Source organism: Falco punctatus (assembly GCF_963210335.1).
Source record: "Falco punctatus genome assembly, chromosome: 8".
NCBI lineage: Eukaryota > Metazoa > Chordata > Aves > Falconiformes > Falconidae > Falco > Falco punctatus.
Window position 1 is genome coordinate 7870974 of NC_137588.1, and position 18731 is coordinate 7889704.

At 42.6% G+C, this 18731-nt stretch overlaps 1 protein-coding gene across 10 annotated transcripts in view; it reads left to right on the forward strand.

The window, feature by feature from the left end:
* AGAP1 (ArfGAP with GTPase domain, ankyrin repeat and PH domain 1) overlaps positions 1-18731 on the forward strand; it is a 393739-nt gene that overhangs the window by 165298 nt on the left and 209710 nt on the right. For all 10 annotated transcript variants that reach the window (XM_080399845.1, XM_080399846.1, XM_080399847.1 and 7 more), the window contains 2 exons: positions 1222-1363; positions 5608-5742. In XM_080399845.1, coding sequence (XP_080255971.1) covers positions 1222-1363; positions 5608-5742 — 277 coding nt within the window. The remainder of the gene's footprint in view (positions 1-1221; positions 1364-5607; positions 5743-18731) is intronic.

The following is an 18731-nucleotide window of genomic DNA, read 5'->3' on the forward strand; positions in this document are numbered from 1 at the left end:
TGATTCTGAAAAAGGAGAATGTAATGAGCTTAGCAACTTGACTTTCTAAAGAGCTTTCCAGATCCACACTGTTGACTTTTTTTTTTTTTTTCCCCACCCCCCCCCGGCATTTGCCAGCTTGGTATGCCTTGCTAAAAAGCTGAGATTGTGTGAATCTACAGACTAGTGAGTGAAGCTGTTTAAGTACTCGAGAGCAGAAACAAAACTGTAGGGCTGGATTAAGTGCTCACAAAGCTAGGCTGGTGGCGTAAAAAACATTTCCCAAATGAACCTCCTTCCAGCTCTCTGTATGTTCAGTGTCCCCAGTCTACCTGGCATATTGTAGTAGTATGTGATGAAGAGCATGAATTACCCATGGCTGAAGCTTGTTTCCATTGGTCTAAATTTGGGTAGGAATGGAGTCACTTAGGGAAAAATAAAGGCAGTGAGGTAAGCTTAACTTCAGTCTTTTTTCGATGTCCTGTATATGTTTGTTACATGTGTTTAAACACTCTTATTTCACTTGTGAGCTAAAATTTTTTCACTTGCATGGTCACTTAAGGAGCACCTTGCCTTGGCCTGTGTATATGCCTCTTGTTTAGCAGATTACTGATGGCAAGAGAGAGTAGTTTGCTTTCACACGGAATGCTGAACGAGACATTTGGTACTGTTTGCTCAATTAAGAGTGTCTGTATACTGAAGGACTGGAAATCTGAAATTAATGGTGTTGGACATTGATCAAAATGTGAGAATTACTAGCAGTGCTTGTAAAACCACAACCATAATACTTGTCCTGGCATTAACAAACACATCAGTGTGCATGTAAATCACAGGGTGGGGAAACAGCAACACTAAATGGGGCACTCAGTCAAGTGCCTAGAAATAAGTGTTACTCACTTAAAATTCACAAATTCCAAAATCTGAGGCTGCGATGTTTTCTTCTTCTGTGAATCAAAACCATTGTGCACTGATAGCAGTCGGGCTTGTAATATATACCAGTGAAGAAGAGATGCAGTTGTGAGTGTGGGGAAAAACCTTTGTGTATCCCAGATCCCCATCCCTTGCAGAGTGATGAGATTCATCATGTTAGAAACATACACCACTTTTAAGCCTTCGTTATTGTCACTGAGTTTCTCTGATGTGTGTTTCCTCCAGGTAAGGTAAGAATGTTTCTCTCTTTCTTTTTTTCCCTCCTCTTTGCTGCTTTTCTTATAGTCTGCCTTTTCCTTTTTTGTTCTGCAGTTTGCCATGTGGGTGGATGCCGTTATATTTGTCTTCAGCTTGGAAGATGAAATTAGCTTCCAGACTGTTTACCACTACTACAGCCGTATGGCTAACTATCGTAACACTAGTGAAATTCCAATGGTACTAGTGGGAACCCAGGGTAAGTGCAGTCTCGATTTACGAGTGCGTTTTCTTACGACCATGTAGACTGTTTCAAGGTGGAAAAGCCACCTCCTGTCCTTTTCTCTCTCTTGCATCAGCACTGCCGCTCACCTGATGAAAAGAGCTTGTGGATAAACTGGCAGGTGGTCAGCAGGGTGGTGTTGGGATATTTGCACTTCTTGGCTGGCTTGCTACAGCGCCCTGGCGATGCAAGGACTGGTTTGAGCTGGGAGACAAATGTCCTTGCGGCCCTCTTGGGAGAGGGAGTGGAGGACTTGAGAAATTATGACTTAGAAGAATATTTTAAGAAATATTTTCAGTGCTTGCTAGTCACACTGGTTTTCTTGATCAGCAGGGAATTGCCAGTGTTGAATTTGGGCATGTGAATGAGTTGTGTCATGAAGTTCTGAAGTCAAATTGGTTTCCGTTAGCTTGACGGTCTAGAAGTGATCAATACCCTGGCATTCCTAAGAGACAGACAGATCAGAGATCAGATACCTCCAACAGTGTGTTAAGCAGCAGAACCGAACCGTGCCCCTGTGCAGTGTCTCAGTGAGACCATTCTTTAAATCAAATAGAAATGCAGCTTTTTGCCACCTGAAACAACCTTCCCCAATTCTGTTTTTCCAAAACCCCTTCTGAAGCAGCAGCCAGCCGTAGCTGTCCTATGGGGCAATGTGGCAAGGGAAAGGCACTGGTAACATTTCAGTCTCCTCTGCATCCGAGTTGTCTTTTGGATATTCCCTGCCTTGTTTGGCCAGTGCATCACAGTAACGTTTCACCAGTTTTCCACGCTGTGGTTGGTTTGCTGCACGGAGTAGACACGCAAGAGCTGCGGCTGCTCTGCACCTAACCATGTAGATATTCCTCCTGTGAAAATTCTGACCAAAAATGAGGAGTTCTTGCATAGGGGATGAACATCAGATTTCTCATTTCATAGAGCTGCTGTTTCAGAAGCATAGTACAGACATTTTTGTGAGTTCTTTCCGCTGAAACATTTCTTTCTGTGTATATCGCCAGGTTACTGTGCTGTGTTAGAGGAAGAACACAGATACCCCAAGATGTTCTTACAGGTTCAATTTTGGGCAGCTTCTTAGTGCATGCCACTGGTTTTAGTGGTGATAAAGCTTTTCGCTTCATTCTCAGCTTATTCTTTTGTCAGTCTTACGGTCAGAGAGCAGTTTGCTATCTCCTGCCTGCAGAGCTGTGGCACCAGCGCTGCCACGTGAAAGCAGGGGAAGCGTGGGCAGCGTGAAAGGAGGAATTGCAACTGGGCCATAGGGTGGAAACGGATGATAAAAAATAAAAAGGGAAGTAGGTACACAAAAAGTCCTAGGATAGCAGAAAGCTACAGCCAAAAAGCAGAAGTGAACTGCTTTCAAGGGCTGTTCTGTCAGCTTAAAACTGGTGTTGAGAAATCAGAGGGGAAACTTTTCCCTGAGGTGTCTTTCTTTCTGCACTTGGGATGCTTTGGGGTATGGTTTTCCATCTCATTCCTGTTAATACCAGAAAGGAATTTGTTTTTTCAAAGTCAGTTTTCAGTTGCAGCACTGATGCGAAGAGGATATTTTGAACATGTGGCTAAAGATGGAAGAAATACTGCTAGTTCTGGGAGTAAGCATCAGAAGAAAAATACAGCTTTTTGGCTACATTGACTATGTATGCAGTGATACCAAACACGTGTATATATATGTATTTGAAGATATGTGTGTATATATATATATATCATGGCTGACAGGTGGAGGGAGGGGATTCTGCCCCTCTGCTCCGCTCTGGTGAGACCCCCCCAGCAGCGCTGCGTTCAGCCCTGGGGCCCCCAGCATAAGAAGGTCCACGGACCTGTTGGAGCGGGTCCAGAGGAGGCCACGACGACCATCAGAGGGCTGGAGCCGCTCTCCTGTGAGGGCGGGCTGGGAGCTGGGGTTGTTCAGCCTGGGGATGAGACGGCTCCGGGGAGACCTTACGGCAGCCTGCCAGGGCCTGAAGGGGCCGCAAGGAAGCTGGAGGGGGCTTTTTACAAGGACGTGTGGGGATAGGGCAAGGGGCAATGGCTTTAAACTGACAGAGGGTAGGTCTAGATATAGATATTAGGAAGGAATTCTTTTCTGTGAGGGTCTGGCCCAGGCTGCCAGGGAAGCTGTGGCTGCCCCATCCCTGGCAGTGTTCAAGGCCAGGCTGGATGGGGCTGTGAGCAGCCTGGGCTGGTGGAAGGTGGCCCTGCCCGTGGCCAGGGGATTTTGAGGTGAAACTAGGCGATCTTTAAGGTCCCTTCTAACCCAAACTGTTCTGTGATATGAAATACAGTAATTCACCTTTTAAAAATACATTTAAAATATACTACTTTGATATCCAGCTTGTGGGTTTTGGCTGGTATTCTTGATGTGAGCTGTGAAATTAAATCTCACCCAAAATATTGGCGCTTGTGTGATGCTTCCAGACCTTCTGCAGTGCAGGATTTGCTTCAGTTGTCAAACTCTCTGAAGCCGTGGTGTGATGCTCGGCAGTTCTTCTCCGGTGAAATGTTTTCAGCGCCCTCTGCTGATTAACAAAGAATTGCCGTTAACTGTTTTGGGTTTATTAATTAGGTATCGTAAGAAGGTAGTGATAACATCAATTGAGATATGATCATGTCACACCCAGAACCGAGCCTCAGACACAGCATTGCAATACTCACTGTTTTCATGCTCAGGTTAAAGTGATGCTTTTCTCTCCCCCCCCCCCCCTCCCCTCAAAGAACAGATGTAGTTTTGCTGCGGTGGAAAGTAGTAGATTTTTAGGAAAACTTTCAGAGCAGCTCTAAATGCTGAAATTGGTGCCTGTCACGGTGGTAAGGTGGTAGCTGCAGAGTTCATGGAATAGGTTGTACTGCTCTCTCGCTTTATGGCTTACTTTACCAGAGTTAAGAATTACCATAATACTCGGGGTGGGGGTGGTGGGGGAAGTTGTTTTTTAAGATTTGTTCACAGTATTATCACTTTACAAGTAGTCTAGCAGTATAACCTTTGTAGAGTGCTTTGCTGTGATGGAGTAGAAATTAAGAAACTTCTTCATCTGTTAGCAGGGTTGTTTTGAGGTTGTTTTTTCTCCTGTAAGGTTTTTTTTCTAGCTCTATGGATAAGCTCCAGCAGTTGGAGTTAAAAAAGTATGCATGAAAAGTAACGCTTGCAGAGAGGTATGATGTAGTGTTATTTTTTTAGAGAAATACTACTTTCATTGGCTTTGCAGTGTGTTCACTCAATGTCTCACGGGTGCCTTTACATGAAGGTTTGAGACTCGGTCATTTACGGTAAGTTTCCTGGATCCAGCCTTGGCTGTGGCTCCGCAGCCAGGTCAGCAACGCGGCCTATAACCGTGTGAAAAACCTCGGAGTCTTGTTAAACCGGCGAGGGCCTGCCTTGGCCCAGGCCCAGCGTGTGCTGCGGGGTCGGGGCTGGCATTCAGCAGGGTGCTGGTGCCTCCAGCCCGACCTTGCTAGCACGCTGTCGGCTCACTGTGAGCAGAACACCGAGAGCGCTAGCCTCGGGAATGGCAAGGGCCAGAAGTAAGCACCCAGGGCAGACTTACGTGAGGAGCGGCGGGGAGAACTGGGTTCTGGATTTTTAGCGACGTGATAATGGCAGCCCTGGATAATAGCTTTATCATTTCTTATCTGCTGTTGTGGTTTTTTCCCTAGTTTGTCTTAGTGTCGGCTAGGTTTCTTCAAAGAAAAGCATCGCATACGTGCAAACCTAATGCTTTCCCTGAGTGTTGCAGTAATACCTGCTACCATCCCCCCCATTGCTTCTCTACTGAAAATTTCCTTACAAACATGTTGTATTTTATGCTTCACACTCTCAGGTGAAGGTTACTTCTAAGCCAGTGCTGATATTTATAGGAGGTCTAAAAACCATGTGATGTGTTTATAATAATCAGTCACCCACTTGTTTCTTTAAGTATGTTTTACATCAGAGCTCATGTTTTTTCGTGTGATTGTGTATTTTTTTGCAACTAGCGACCTAAATACATATGTAAGGTAATCAGAAAGCATTTTACTTTTTTCCTCGTTTTTATAATCAAACACTGTGTTGATGGTTTTCATAACAAAGTAGAAAATTGGTGATGTGCACCCCTGTTGGTTCCTAAAAATTTTAAGACTCTCATGGTTTGTATTTAAATTCACTGCTTGGGTATTGGTAATCATAACACTGCGTGTTCAGGTTTTATTTACATATGTGGGTGTGTTTTTTCTTTTTGTCGTTGTAGATGCTATAAGTTCCAGTAATCCACGTGTCATAGATGATGCCAGAGCAAGGAAGTTATCGAATGATCTTAAGAGATGCACTTACTACGAAACCTGTGCTACTTACGGGCTCAATGTGGAGAGAGTCTTCCAAGACGGTAAAGATTAATTTTTTCATCCAGCATATCACACAACTCTAGTAGCTTTTTAAATAGCCGTTGATGTCTGATAGCTCAGATAGTTGGCTGGTTTGCAAGTATTCATTAGTGTTTAGTTAATGAAAATGCTTTTGTTTTTAGGACTTGGTTTTGTTACTTTACGTGAAGTAGAGGTTTCCTTGTGCTGAACACAGAATGCACACTGTTATATTCTCTTTAATGTTACAAATGTTAAAGTATTTTTAGTCTTTATTTTCCAGTTTTCTTTGGTGCTTTCTTTATTTTAGCAAGATTTTCTTTGTTCTGGTTTAGTGCTTATGGAGACGTTGAGAAGCTGTTTGTGCAAAGTAGTTGAAAATTGTCTTGCATGCTTGAGAAAGTGACAATAAATTGAGAAAATTTATAGGAATAAGGGTAATCTTGAGAAGTAACACAGGGCATTCATTGAGTGTTAGAAGTTGATAGTCTTGGGTAGGGGGTTAGAAAGTAGTTGGCTGCTTAATGGTGATCTAAAATAACAGCAATGTTCTAGTTTGCCTTGTAGGAAGTTCTTGGGTTAACTGTGTACCATTTAAAAAAAAAACAACAAACAAACAACAGCAACAAAACCCCAAAAAACCAAAAAAAAACCCCAAACCCGAAATAAAACAGTTCTTTGTGATCATCTGTTACTGTTTTGGATCAGTTTCCCCTTGGAAGAACTTCTGTTGCTGGAGAAGGGATGCTGAACTTGGGCTTTGCTGTATGAGGTGGGCTTTGTGCACCCTCTAGTGGAAATTCAGCCGGGTGTCTTGGGACTCCGCTGTCTTCTCTTTTAACCGTGGGTGCCTACTGACCCTTCATCACCGCAGTTCTGCATGTAAAAACCTTCTTAATTATGTTAAGATACTTCTCAGAGCTACTTAGTTCTGCAGGGTTTTCTGCTGCCAGCTTTTCATTGCAAAGCCCTGTGCCATCTGTGGTTATGTGAGATAGTGTCACACCAGTACCTATCGGAGATGTCTTCAAAGGCAGCTGAAAGTAAAAAAAGAAAGCAAAACCTTCCAGTTTTTAAATGAGGGGAAGAAAAAAACACTATCCAAATTTCTAAATGGAGGATTCTGCCGTGCACTGCACTGTTCTGCCATCCTGTTGGTAGGATTTCAGAGAAAAGCAGTTGAAGTTGTATCTTTGTGCTTTGCTCGCTCTTTTCTCTTGAGCTAGTTGCAGAAATTACTGTTTTCACTGCCTAGATTTTTTTATATTGAATATGAGTTTCAAAGAACCATTAGAGTTTTGTTGTTAGTCATTTGAGTGCTAGCTAAAGTTAGATTTGTAATTACATATTCCAAGTAATGTTGTTTATGGATCTTTGTGCAGTCTACGTTATTTTTTTTCCTGGAGACCTTTTGAGAGAGAAGCCTCTTAGCACAAAGCTAGTGTGATAAATCTGTAAGCTTCCAGGAAGCTTATTTGTGTGTCTGCTAAATTTAAGTAGTAAGTAGGAAGAATGGAGAAAGATTATGTATTTAGGAAATATCAAGGTTTTGTTTTACCTACATGGCAGTCAACCAACTGTTTAATATTTGCTAACTAATAGGATTAGGAATGCTTCTGTATAAATGTGCTAGAGTTGCCAGACATGTCTGGGACCAAATCCAATTCCTGATAATTTTTGCTGTTTATTTCAGCAGGAAACAAAGCAACTTCTTAACCCCATTAAATGAGGGGGTGTGAGTGAACAGGGCAGGATGTTAATAGGGAGCATGAGATTAAATGGCACTTCGTTTGTGCAACTCTGGTGTTTGGGTTCAGTGTAGGTTTAAAGTCGCTTTTTTAGTGGCTTCATATAGTCTATATGTAGAACTTTGAAAGGCAAAGGGTAGAAATGCAAAATCGTAGAATCACAGAATGGTTTGGGTCGGAAGAGACCTTGAAGACCATCCAGTCCCCGTCCCCCCCCCCGCCACGGGCAGGGCCACCTTCCACCAGCCCAGGCTGCTCACAGCCCCATCCAGCCTGGCCTTGAACACTGCCAGGGATGGGGCAGCCACAGCTGCTCTGGGCAACCAATGTTGGAAGAAAGTTTAGAGAAAACTTCTGAATTATTTTTCCTTTAGAAGAAGGATGTGGTACATCAGTGGAGCCCGTACTAGTGGGCTGGCTTACTGGGAGATAAGTGGTATGTTGGGGAAGGCTGTCGCTTGGCACCAGCCAGTGCTATATCACCATTGCTTTCATGGCCATTAATGCTGTGAAAGCCTTTGACTAATGACAGTAACTTTACTTTTTTACTTTTGTGGCAAAGAACAGGTTAGGTCTTCTGTGAAATTGTATTCAATAGGAAATAAAAGCTAGTATCAAGAAATGCACACTGGTTTTACACACCACCACCACCCTCCCCCCCACACACACACCAGTTTTGTTTCAACTTCTTTGTATGTTGGTAGGCATGAAATGTGGAAAGTGAACAATCGCACCTGATGTAGGTGAGTGAAATTCCCTGTGGTGGCTTGTGACTTGGCTGGCATGTCAGCTGTGGAACATTTCAGTGCTTTGTGAGGCTGACTGTGCAGCCAGTGTGTTACCTTGCCGGCTTCTGCTTAGATCACATCTTCTCTTGAAGCTGGTATTAAACTGGAGTGGTTCTTCCTCATCTTATCCTAAAGGAGTCAGGCCCCCTCTTCATCAAGGGAGCCAAACGTCTGCCTGGCTGTGTGATTTGGACCCCACACCCATGGTTTAATTTTATGTTTTGTTTTGTTTTAAAATGCTAGTGAATTCTGCTGTACAATTTTTGAGGGACCTTTTTGGCAAGCGACACACAGCATTGGTTCATAACTTCCCTTTGTGTTCAGATCCTTTCCAGAATAAATGAAGCCCATAACCCAACATAAGAAAGCCTAGTTGGACTTGAAAAAAACCCCGCATTTCTTAGGGTAAATGTTGCTAATGAAGAAGGCAAAGAAGGGTTGACTGGAGGAGGGACAGGCAAAGTAGAGGTCTTCACATAGGACGCTCTTAAGCATTTCTTACTATTTTGAGGAAACCCTGAGTCAGTGCCAGCAGCCTTCATAAATTAACTGCATTTTTCAGCAAACCTGAAAGGGATACAGTCCAATTATTGTGTTTCATCAATAGATAAACGGGTAAGACAAGTTGTTTTTTTTATTGTGTGTAGCTGAGAAAAAACAGTTGTTGCCAAGTTAGTAGCTGTACGCAAGACACGGAGTTGTTATACCTATTAAGACTGCTTTCTGTGTTTTGAAGTGATTCTTAGCTCCCATCTGGATGGGTATCCATTCTTGAGGTTTAGGTATAGGATTTAACCACTTATTTATTACATTCCAGGGTAGGTAGCAATTGGTGTTTACGTGCTTCAAGTGTTTGGTTTGGTAGGTCTGTTTGGAGTGTTTCAGTATGTTGACCAAGGTCCCACAGCTTTTGCTGGCATGTAATTTTGATGAACGCTTCACTTCTGCATTTTTTTAAATTATTTTTTAGAATAACGTTGATAGATATGGGTGGGTTTTGTCGGTTTTGTTTGTTTTTAAACGCAGACATTGCAGCAGATGCAATAGGCAAGATAGGTTTTGGTTCAGTCACATTAGCTTTAGTGCTGTCATTTTGCATGCAACGACTCTGATTTGATACTATTTAATCAGGTCAAACACTATGCAGTGGTTCGCATCAGCTGTGATTTACGTACATAAGCTATGGTGCAAATGCACCCTGTTGTTCAGCTCCCCCTTCTGTTCCTCAGGAACTTTGAGATTGCCAATGCGTTGGTAAATCTGAAAACTGTCCTGTAAACCTCTATTTTTGGTTTCCTGGTATCCTGTAAACTGGTCCAAACCTCTGTTACCAGTCCAAGTTACAGCTGACTTTTAACAGTTACAGGTTTTGTTACAAAAGGTACTCTGTACAAGGTTTTTCTAAAATCTAGGTTTTTGTTTCTGTTTTCTGCCTTGATGTGATGTAGACCTACCTTTCGGAGGAAGAAACTGGAAATAGCACTGAAGGAAGTTGTGGTTTTTTTTATTCTGACGTTGCACACATGTTTAGAAATCAAATTTCTATTTCTTTTCCCTGCAAGCATCCACTAAATTCTTGTTAGTGGTCATATATTATCATTTTTGTCTATTATAATTAATTTCCTATTTTCTCCACAGTTGATTTATATTTAACTTGATTATTCTTACTGAAATTCTACTTTATTCCTTAGCTAAATACATTGTTTACTGTGCTCCATTACAGTTGATGAGCTCACTATTGATTGTAACAGAGTATATCATCACTTAGGTTGAAAAGGACCCCTAAGATCATTGAGTCCATGGGTTTATATTTGTTACTGCAAACAGTGCTTTACAAAAATGCTTCGGTTTTGCCTGCAGAAAGTTTTCATGAAGGCTGATGTGTAGTTAATGTACATCTATGTATTTCTAGATAATTTTTTTAATGCTTTCAGAAGCTGAAAACTATAATTTGTAAACAGTAGTTGTCAGGGAGGTTATTCTTAGTCCTTTGGAATGTGCATATGATGAATCACTCATTTTCTGATACCCTAATAATAATTTACAAATTAAACTGTTAGTAATTTACATTTAAATTAAACTGTTAATAATTTGCAAATTAAACTGATAGTGTGATAGAGCTTGTAATTTCCTAAGTGCAATAAGTATTCAGGTGTCCTGTGATACAGCCATCAGCTGTTTTATATAAAAGTCTGTGTGCTAAAGCAAAGAAGGATTTTGAACATTTTAGAGTGCTGTTTTTAACCTTCAGCATTGTCCCACTTGAGCCTAATCACTGATGCTCTTTGAAGTTGGAGCTGACCCTGAATTTCAGTCTGAAATAAAAAAGAAAAATTCCAGGTTCCAGCGGATTAACTTAACATTGCCCAGTGATGGAGGGTAATATATTCTTTTTTAGGTTTTGATATTTGGAATTGAGAATTGTCAGGCAGGGAAATTATGTTTTAAAAATAAGATCAGATGCTAGTAAGATCTATTTTACTTCAGATTTACCAATTCATAATGTGGGGGAGGCTGTCCTTATCAGGCTTATCAGAATGGATTTTATCAATGACGTAGGAAATGATTATATTAATATTTTTTGTCAGCCCAATATTGTAATGACTCTGTACTGCCCCAGGATGCCTTTTTAATGATTTTAGCCTTCTTGAATTAGCTTGATGTACCATTAATGCATAAGAATTGCTTTTATTTTTGTTCATGATGTATTCATAATTGCGTGTCTTCCCCTGCTTTATGAATGCATATTCTTTGACCCATTTAACTGCGTGCTATGCAATTCTCTGACGTCGCAGAGGAGCAAAGCAAACGCTCAAATATTTAAGAGGATAAAATTTTACCATTGACGTGGCTGGCGGTGCTGGCTGTGAAACAGAAGGGTTTGAATCTAATGTCGGTGTGGGGTTGAGTCCGCAGCAGCTTAAACACGTGTGGCTGTGGTGCTGTAGGTTGTCAGGCAGAGGTTTGGGAGGCTTTGCCTGCTGCGGGTGGCGGGTTTTGAAATAAAAATGCCCCCAAAATAGCAGCAAACCTCTGAATATTGAGGCAGAAGCGACAGGTCTCTGATGGTGGAGGCCCTCGCTGCCTTGTGGTTTGGACCTTTAGTGCCGGTGCTGGTTTTTGGGGTGCTTTATTTGCAAATTAATCTTTTATTGTGGAGCGCGTGTCTGTTGTGTGTAAACATTCACCAGAAATACTTTATTTCCAAATGATAACTCTGATGTCGGGGTGCACATCCGTGTCCCACGGGGTACCTCGGTGTGGGAGCTGGCCCATCAGGGGACAGAGGATGGCAGGGCAGGGCTGTGGGTATGACCAAGCCAGTTTTCACTGGGAAGCGTTAATTAGTCTAATGGGGAAAGCAGGGGAAGCCTCAGCCCTGTCCTGCGGGCAGCCACCTCGGGCGGAGGCGCTGTGCCCTGGGGCAGCGGCCTGGGGGCGGCTTCGCCCCCCTGGCTCCGCGGGGCCGGGGTGAGACCTTTATTTTGTATTTAAGGAGGAGTGAAGGGGGTGCCGCTTCTCTCCGCAGCACCGCGGGACAGCCCCTGCGCCCCGCTCGTCGCAACGACGAGCTGGCGAGCCCCCAGCGACAGCCCTGCGGCGGCGGGGCGGCGCCTTCCGCTGCGGCCGCCAGGGGGCGCCGGATCCGCGGGAGCGCCCGGCTGGGAAGGAACAGCGCCCACACGCGCCCCCCGCCCCGACCCCCGCCGCTGCACAGCGCCCACATGAGCCCCCTGCTCCGACCCCCACCCGCTGTACAGAGCCCACCTGAGCCCCCTGCCCCAACCCCCACCCGCTGCACAGCGCCCACCCAGCAGTTCGCGTTCTGCAGTTACAGGTTTGGGATGTTCTTCGTTCCGTCGGAGAGAAGTACGTTTGTTTTACGTGGCTCGTGCATCCCGGTTGTCAAAACAAATAACAAACCCCCTGAAGAGAACCACCCGTGCCCTCTGAGAGCGCTGGAGCAGCCCTTGCCAAGCCCGTCGCTCCCGCTTCCCCAGAACGCGCCCTAGCCGAGCACAGAAGCCGTAATTCTCCACTGGGATAAATCCTTTACTGGAATGCCACCATGTGCTATATTCTGCCTTTTCCTATTTTGGGTCGCTTGGGGAGGACCCAGCAAAATTTTGTTTTGGTGGGCGTTAACGGATCTTATAGACAGCATTTAGAGAGTTTTCTTTGGAGCTTGGTATAAACGAATTGGAAAACTCAGAGTTTGGTAATAAAAGTCAGTACGAGAAAAAGTACAAATACACAGATTGCTACAGCGCCTTGCAAAGTCTGTTTCTGTGTCTGTTCTGTTCTGGACTTGATGTTATTTCAGTATGAAACTGTGCCCTTGCTCCTGCCAGCCCTTAATTCTTACGTGCCATTAACAAATGAGAAGATTTAGTTTGTGCATTCTGGAAACAAGAATTTCACTCCATTGGTGGTTTTATAGGGGCTGCTTTTGTTTACACAGACCAATTTCCATTTAACCCCTCAGAGCCACCCTCTTTAGATGGCATCTTCTCTGCCCATCCTGGGACCATAAATCAGACTACACTGTTACGGGAGGGTCCCGCCTTAGTTGGTAGGACGGAGTTATTCGATATCCAAAATCAGTATCTGAAATCAATATCCTATAGAAAGGCTTCACATAAGCTCTGCAAATTGCGTATTCCCTGGAGTCACAGCAGGTGTGTGAACGATGCTACTTCATCCTGGGTAGCAGGTTAGCATCAGCAGGACTGGACCTGGAAATGGCAGGTACTTGTGCCAGCCACGTAACAAACTATACCGGAACCCTTTTTTCCTTGGATTTATATTGTATGATTGATTAACTGAAAGTCATGCTTTATACGTGACAGTTGAAAGGTTTTTTCTATTGTCCCTGGGGATGTATAATGTCTTTTTTGTATGACATTTCCCTCATGCTTGGCAGTTGATTGATGCTACAGCCCTGCTGTTTGTTAGGACTCAAGCATGTCCCAGGACTTTGCCTGGTAGCCACTTTTAATGAAGATAGCAGGGACTTTGCAAGCTTTGGGGATTTTGAGACTTGTACTGCTCCCTCAGAGTTCAGTTCTCTGAGAAGAGAAAGATCTTCCGATAACGTGTTTGCATCCATCTTTCTCATTCTTGGAATCAAGTGCTGGGATGAGGAGATATAGTCTAGGGTATGGCATTTAAGAAGTGCTGTAATTTGTACGGAGGAGTGAAATGATGTAGTGGTGATAAAAGATCCAGGGAGGCAGAGTTTTTAGCGGTGGTGTGTTATTCACTAGGTTACTTGTAGAAAACAGCCTGCAGAACTCTCATAACTTTTAGTTTTATAGGGTTAGTGTTATGACACTTTTAAGTCTTAATTTGAAGTGGATATAGTAAGGTACTTTACTTGAAACCTAGAAAAAGATGGTGATGCAGAGCTACTGATACTGTGGAGTAGGTGATGGCTCTTGTATTTTCTGGAGAGTACGATAAATCCAAGACCTAGTTCATAGTGTGTGAATTCCTCACTAAATGGAAACGAGAATGTTGCTACATTTTGTCAAAACTGGAAAGACTTTGAAGATTCAGAATTGGTCCAGCAGGTTTATATCGTTTCATGCAAATTCGAAGAGAAATCCTGGGGCAGGAAGCATGGTAGTTGTGTGGTGGGCAATTGCTTTTTATTGGCGATAGACCCGAGGGTGAGAGGCAGAAGCAGTCTGGTTTATGGGATCATGTAAGTTGTGTTTGAGAGATAAAATGTTATAAGCACATTTGCGGAGTGTCTTGCAAACAACCAGGAATTGTTTGCATGTTCCATTAACAGCAGAAACTGAAGTGAAAACAAATTCTGGAAGAGGGAGAAAGTGTGAAAAGTCTTTATTTTTAAAAAAACTCTGCTTTTTCTACAGCGGGTATTGATAACTTGAAGATTTTGTTCCTGGATATGTTCTGCCTCATCTGCTTATGCATTCAGTATCATGAATAAAATGGGGGGGGTGTTGGGGTGTTGGGTTTGTTATTGTCCCACTGTATTAATTTGTCCTCCATCAAATGCTAAAAATTACTGTTGAACGTGCATGTGTCAGTAACGTCTGACTGCACCCATAAATTAAAATTTGGTGCTGTGTGTTGGTGTGGACATAGGCACTAATCTGAAGGACTGTGATTGTTCTTTATCCAGAGAGGGAGGTTGTGTTCAATTTTGTAAGCTCATCTGAAAAAATGGAAGTATCTGGTCTAATTTTTTTTTTTAAGCATTTAGTATAATTTCTAATCTGTAACAGTTAACTACCACTTTTTTAAAATGTAGGACATTGTAGATATAAGCCTCTTGGAATACCTGGTGTGTATTAATATCATGCAGAAACAGGCTTTTAGTTTTTTGTGCTTATATTTTCATTTCTAACCTTTTCCTGCTTTGCTGTTTTACCGTTTGTGTTGTGTGTTTGTGTTGCTGTTGTGTTTAATACCTTGGGAGAATATCACTGCTGCTAAATTGTCTTGCATCTTGCAGAGCCTTATTCTCAATAGAGGAGAGGAGGAAAACAAGAACAGAAATAAGTCAGATGTCCTGTCAGCTTGTCAGAGGTTGAATTATGGAAAAAGATGCTTCTGCTAGGTTTTGTCGTGCTGTGGTTCCTGGTGGAGCGGGTGACAGAAGCTGAAAAGAGCAGTGACAATTTCAGCGATTTTTTTTTCAAGCCAAGTGACCTGAACAGCAAACTGATTGCATAGCGAGTTAGGTGGTAACAGCGTGGCCATTAACAGGGCTCAATTGCGGGGGATGTATCCAAATGCAAGGGTTTTTTAAAAGGAAAAAAAAAAAATAGTGCTTGGTAATATCTGTTAGCTAGATGGTTCTTCAGCCCTGCTTTTGCAGTTGCTAATGATGCTGTAATGGAGGGTGCCAGAGCTGACCACAAGGTTAGATAAGGGCCAAAAAGAGCATGAGCTCCTTAAAGTGCCAGTTTACATTTTCTTTATTATAGTGACAACCTTTTTCTTACTTGTATCTGTCTTATTTCTAAGAGGCCTATCTGAACTGCGGCTCACTTGCTGTGTTTTGAGGGATAGTCTGCCTTGCTAGATCTTTGTTGCTCTTCCTACTGCTGTGCTCTTTATTATGGTGTGATCACTTAATCTGATTTCCCCCCCCCCCCCCCCCCCCCCTAAATTTTTATTAACAAATCTTAAAACATGTTAACACCTCATCTGCTGCCTTACAGCCTGTGTTCTGTACGACTTGGCCAACAAGTTTTCAAATGGAGGGCGATGTGAAGTGTCTAAAGCTTGATTTCTTTAATTACCCTCAAGATGTTATTCCTTGCTCATTGTTTTTTTAACTGCCCTTTGTGGATTTAACTTTAAATTTTTTAGCATAAAACAGCTTTGCTGGGTGGATGAAAGAATAAGAACTGACATGCGAGGTGTCTTGTCTCAAGATAGACGCGAGGGAAAATGCCCCTTGCTATAAACCTGACACTGAGAATACTGCCAGCCTGCTCAGAGCATCCCCAGAGTGTTTTGGAACCCCTGGACACAAACCCAGTGCTCAGGGTGGAAAGCAGAGGCTGTCAGAACAGAGGCAGGAGGCAACACCAGCCCTGGGGAGTCTTGTAGGAACCTGACTTCACCTTGAGAAGCAGCCCTGGCGTGCGCTGTTCTGTTGGTGCATCGTGCTGTGGTATATCTAGCCATCCCTTGAGGTTCCAGAGGATTATTGCTGCTCTTATGTATTTGTTATTTCTGGCATACGGCATACTGAAGCTCTTTCAACCGAGCTGTCAAATAAAAAAACTGTCAAAATGCTGATACTACATTTGTATCTCTTAGTTTCTATAACTTTTGTCTGTTCCTGGGTGTGTTTGCAGTGTATCTGGTAACATTTATTAAACAGAATAGCTGCCTTTCCCCTCTTATAATAAAAGGGATGCTTTTGTCTGAGCTATCAAACGTTTAAAACGGGTGTAATAAACATAATCCTTTTGTAATGTTCTCTGTTGTGTAACAAACATTTTGAACATCAAAGTTTATTGTTAGCATAGATTATTCTTCAAAAGCGATTTCTGAAATGCATTGCAAATCGTTCCCTTTCAACTAATCTGTATGTATATGCAAATCCTATTGAAACTGTTTGCTTCTCTGGGATTAGCACTTGTGTATTCAGAGTTTAAAAGCCTGCATGAATGTATGGGGGTGGTGTCTGTAGTAAGCCAGAAGTGTTGGCATTAGTCTTCTGAATTCCTGCGCCAGAAAACATCCAGCACTGCTACTGAGTTTAAAATACATCTTTTTTTTTTTTTTTCCCCCCTCATTCTCTGTAGAGAATCCTTAAACTAACTGCATATAACTTAAGTTTGAAATTGAAGTTTGATCTGATGAGGCTGTTTGCAATGGTAGGTCCTTGGTGTTGCAGAAGGAGACTTTACGCCTGTTAAAAGGCTGAACTTTTGCTTCTTCCCACTTAAGGAAAAAGCATTTGCAGCAATGTTGTATCGTGACTTTCATCAACACTACGTGCACAGCTCCTTTTATTTCAGGTTTCGTAGAAGATTGACCAGTCTTAAACAGTGAGTTGCGTAACAGGCAACTTTCTTTACTGCCAGTCGTGAAGGCTGCCGGCGGATGGTCAGGCCCACCAGTTCAGGTATTTTGGGATGCTTGTTAATGAATATAAACCTTAGCTGGATGCAATATTGGGCTAGGATAGCTGTTGGCATCCGGTCCTCCCAGATCCTTTGGTAAGGGTGAAAATATCCCTTGAACATAGGGAAGCTTGTGGTCCCCTTCATGTGGTTACTTTAATGATGCCTAGATTCTTAGGGTAGTGCAATCTTTTATGTGTATCTTGTGAAACTGTTGTTCACTTCTATCAAGCTCTTTTTGTTTCTTTTCCCTAGTTACTTGCATTGTATGTGTGGGTGTGCTTAAAGCAGTGTGGCCAGACTCTCTGTGTTGTAGGATCTAGTTAGTATTTTGTGGAAAACAGAGTATACAGCAAACTATTGTTTTCTACAGCTTGGAGATAAGTCTGTAGAATAGAGAACTACTTTTTGAATAGCATCTCTTTAAATATTTTGGTAATTCGTCAATTTTGTCTTTCCAGAGGTAACAGTCTTCCTGTGATCCATGTAGACTTACTTTAGTAATACATGCTTCATTTAGTTTTAAGTAGTAAGCTGGAAAGTTAGTTAGCAGATGGGTGGACCATGTGGGCTGTGTTATGAAAATTATCCCGACTATTAAGTGTGAGTATTGGGCACAGGGTCTCGATTAGTTTTATTAAGGGATTACAGAAATTGGGGTCTCGGCAAGCTTGTTTGGTGTCAGCTAGTTGTTCCCTGTGCACAGCCCCATTTAGTAAAAGATTTTTGAGAGTTTTTGGGGTAAAGTACCTGTGCTGTGTTTTCTTGGCTGTTATTGCCTGCCTTAATGCTGACAATTGATTCTTGTAGTGTGCCTGCCCTTTTCTTGCCAACGCCTGTGCTTGTAGTACTGCAAATGTCACGTCAATAAGCTAGCTTCCACCAGTATTAGATTTAAACATGTGGAGGATATGTAGGGAAGTGATGACTAAAATTTGAAGCGTAGTACAAAAATTTTGCCATGAAGAGCTTTTTCTTGCTCATTTGAACTGCCTAGCGTCTGAGGCTTGGGGTGGGGCGAGAAGTGGCTTCCTGATGGGTACCCCGACAGACAGCCCATCTGGCTTCCCTTTGTTATCTGCTGATAATTGGTGACTAATGTGATGTAGCCAAGCTGTGTGCTTTGGCCCTCAGTTTGCTGTTGCTCAGTATTCTTTGATTTTTCTCTTTTTTTTTTTTTTTCCTTCCTTTTCTTTTGGCAGCTGATTTATAGCCCTTGAATGAAAGTTTCCTGGAACTTGCAAAACTTCCAATTAACTTTTTAAGGTACCTTACACAGATGGAAACAGAAGGCAGGTTTCTTAGCACGTTTCAGTCATCTGTGTCAAGTGCTCTGTTTTGCTTGGTCAGAAACACCGCATTCCCTCAGGACCCTCTGTGGAGGAATGGAAGATCTTCACCATCCATTCAGGGCCAGTACATGTTTTGCAGTTGTTACTTAGGTGGCAGCACTGCTTAACCAAAAGTTCTTGGATTTTCCGAATTACTTAAAATCTTCTCGCTGGGATTAATTTCTTTTGTGCCTTACATGTACGTGCGCAATTTAAACCTTATTTTCCAGTAGAACTTCTTCTGAGGAAGACTGCCATCTCTGTCCTTGCAGTGTTGGGGTGAGATCCAGCAATGCAGAGGTTGCCCCATTTTCTGGGGAAACCAGCGTGGTCCCTTTGCCAGTGGATTTCAAATGAGCAATTAATGTAACTAAGCATGAAGCAGATGCAGTAGGAAAATGGAAATCTGTTTTCCTGTGGTGGTGAAACATTTACGATCTGTGTGTGAATTATTTGTGCTTTGTGAAACAAACATCATTTATCTTGCATTTTAAAAGTAGTATCTAGGGCTTGTCGTCAGTCAAGGG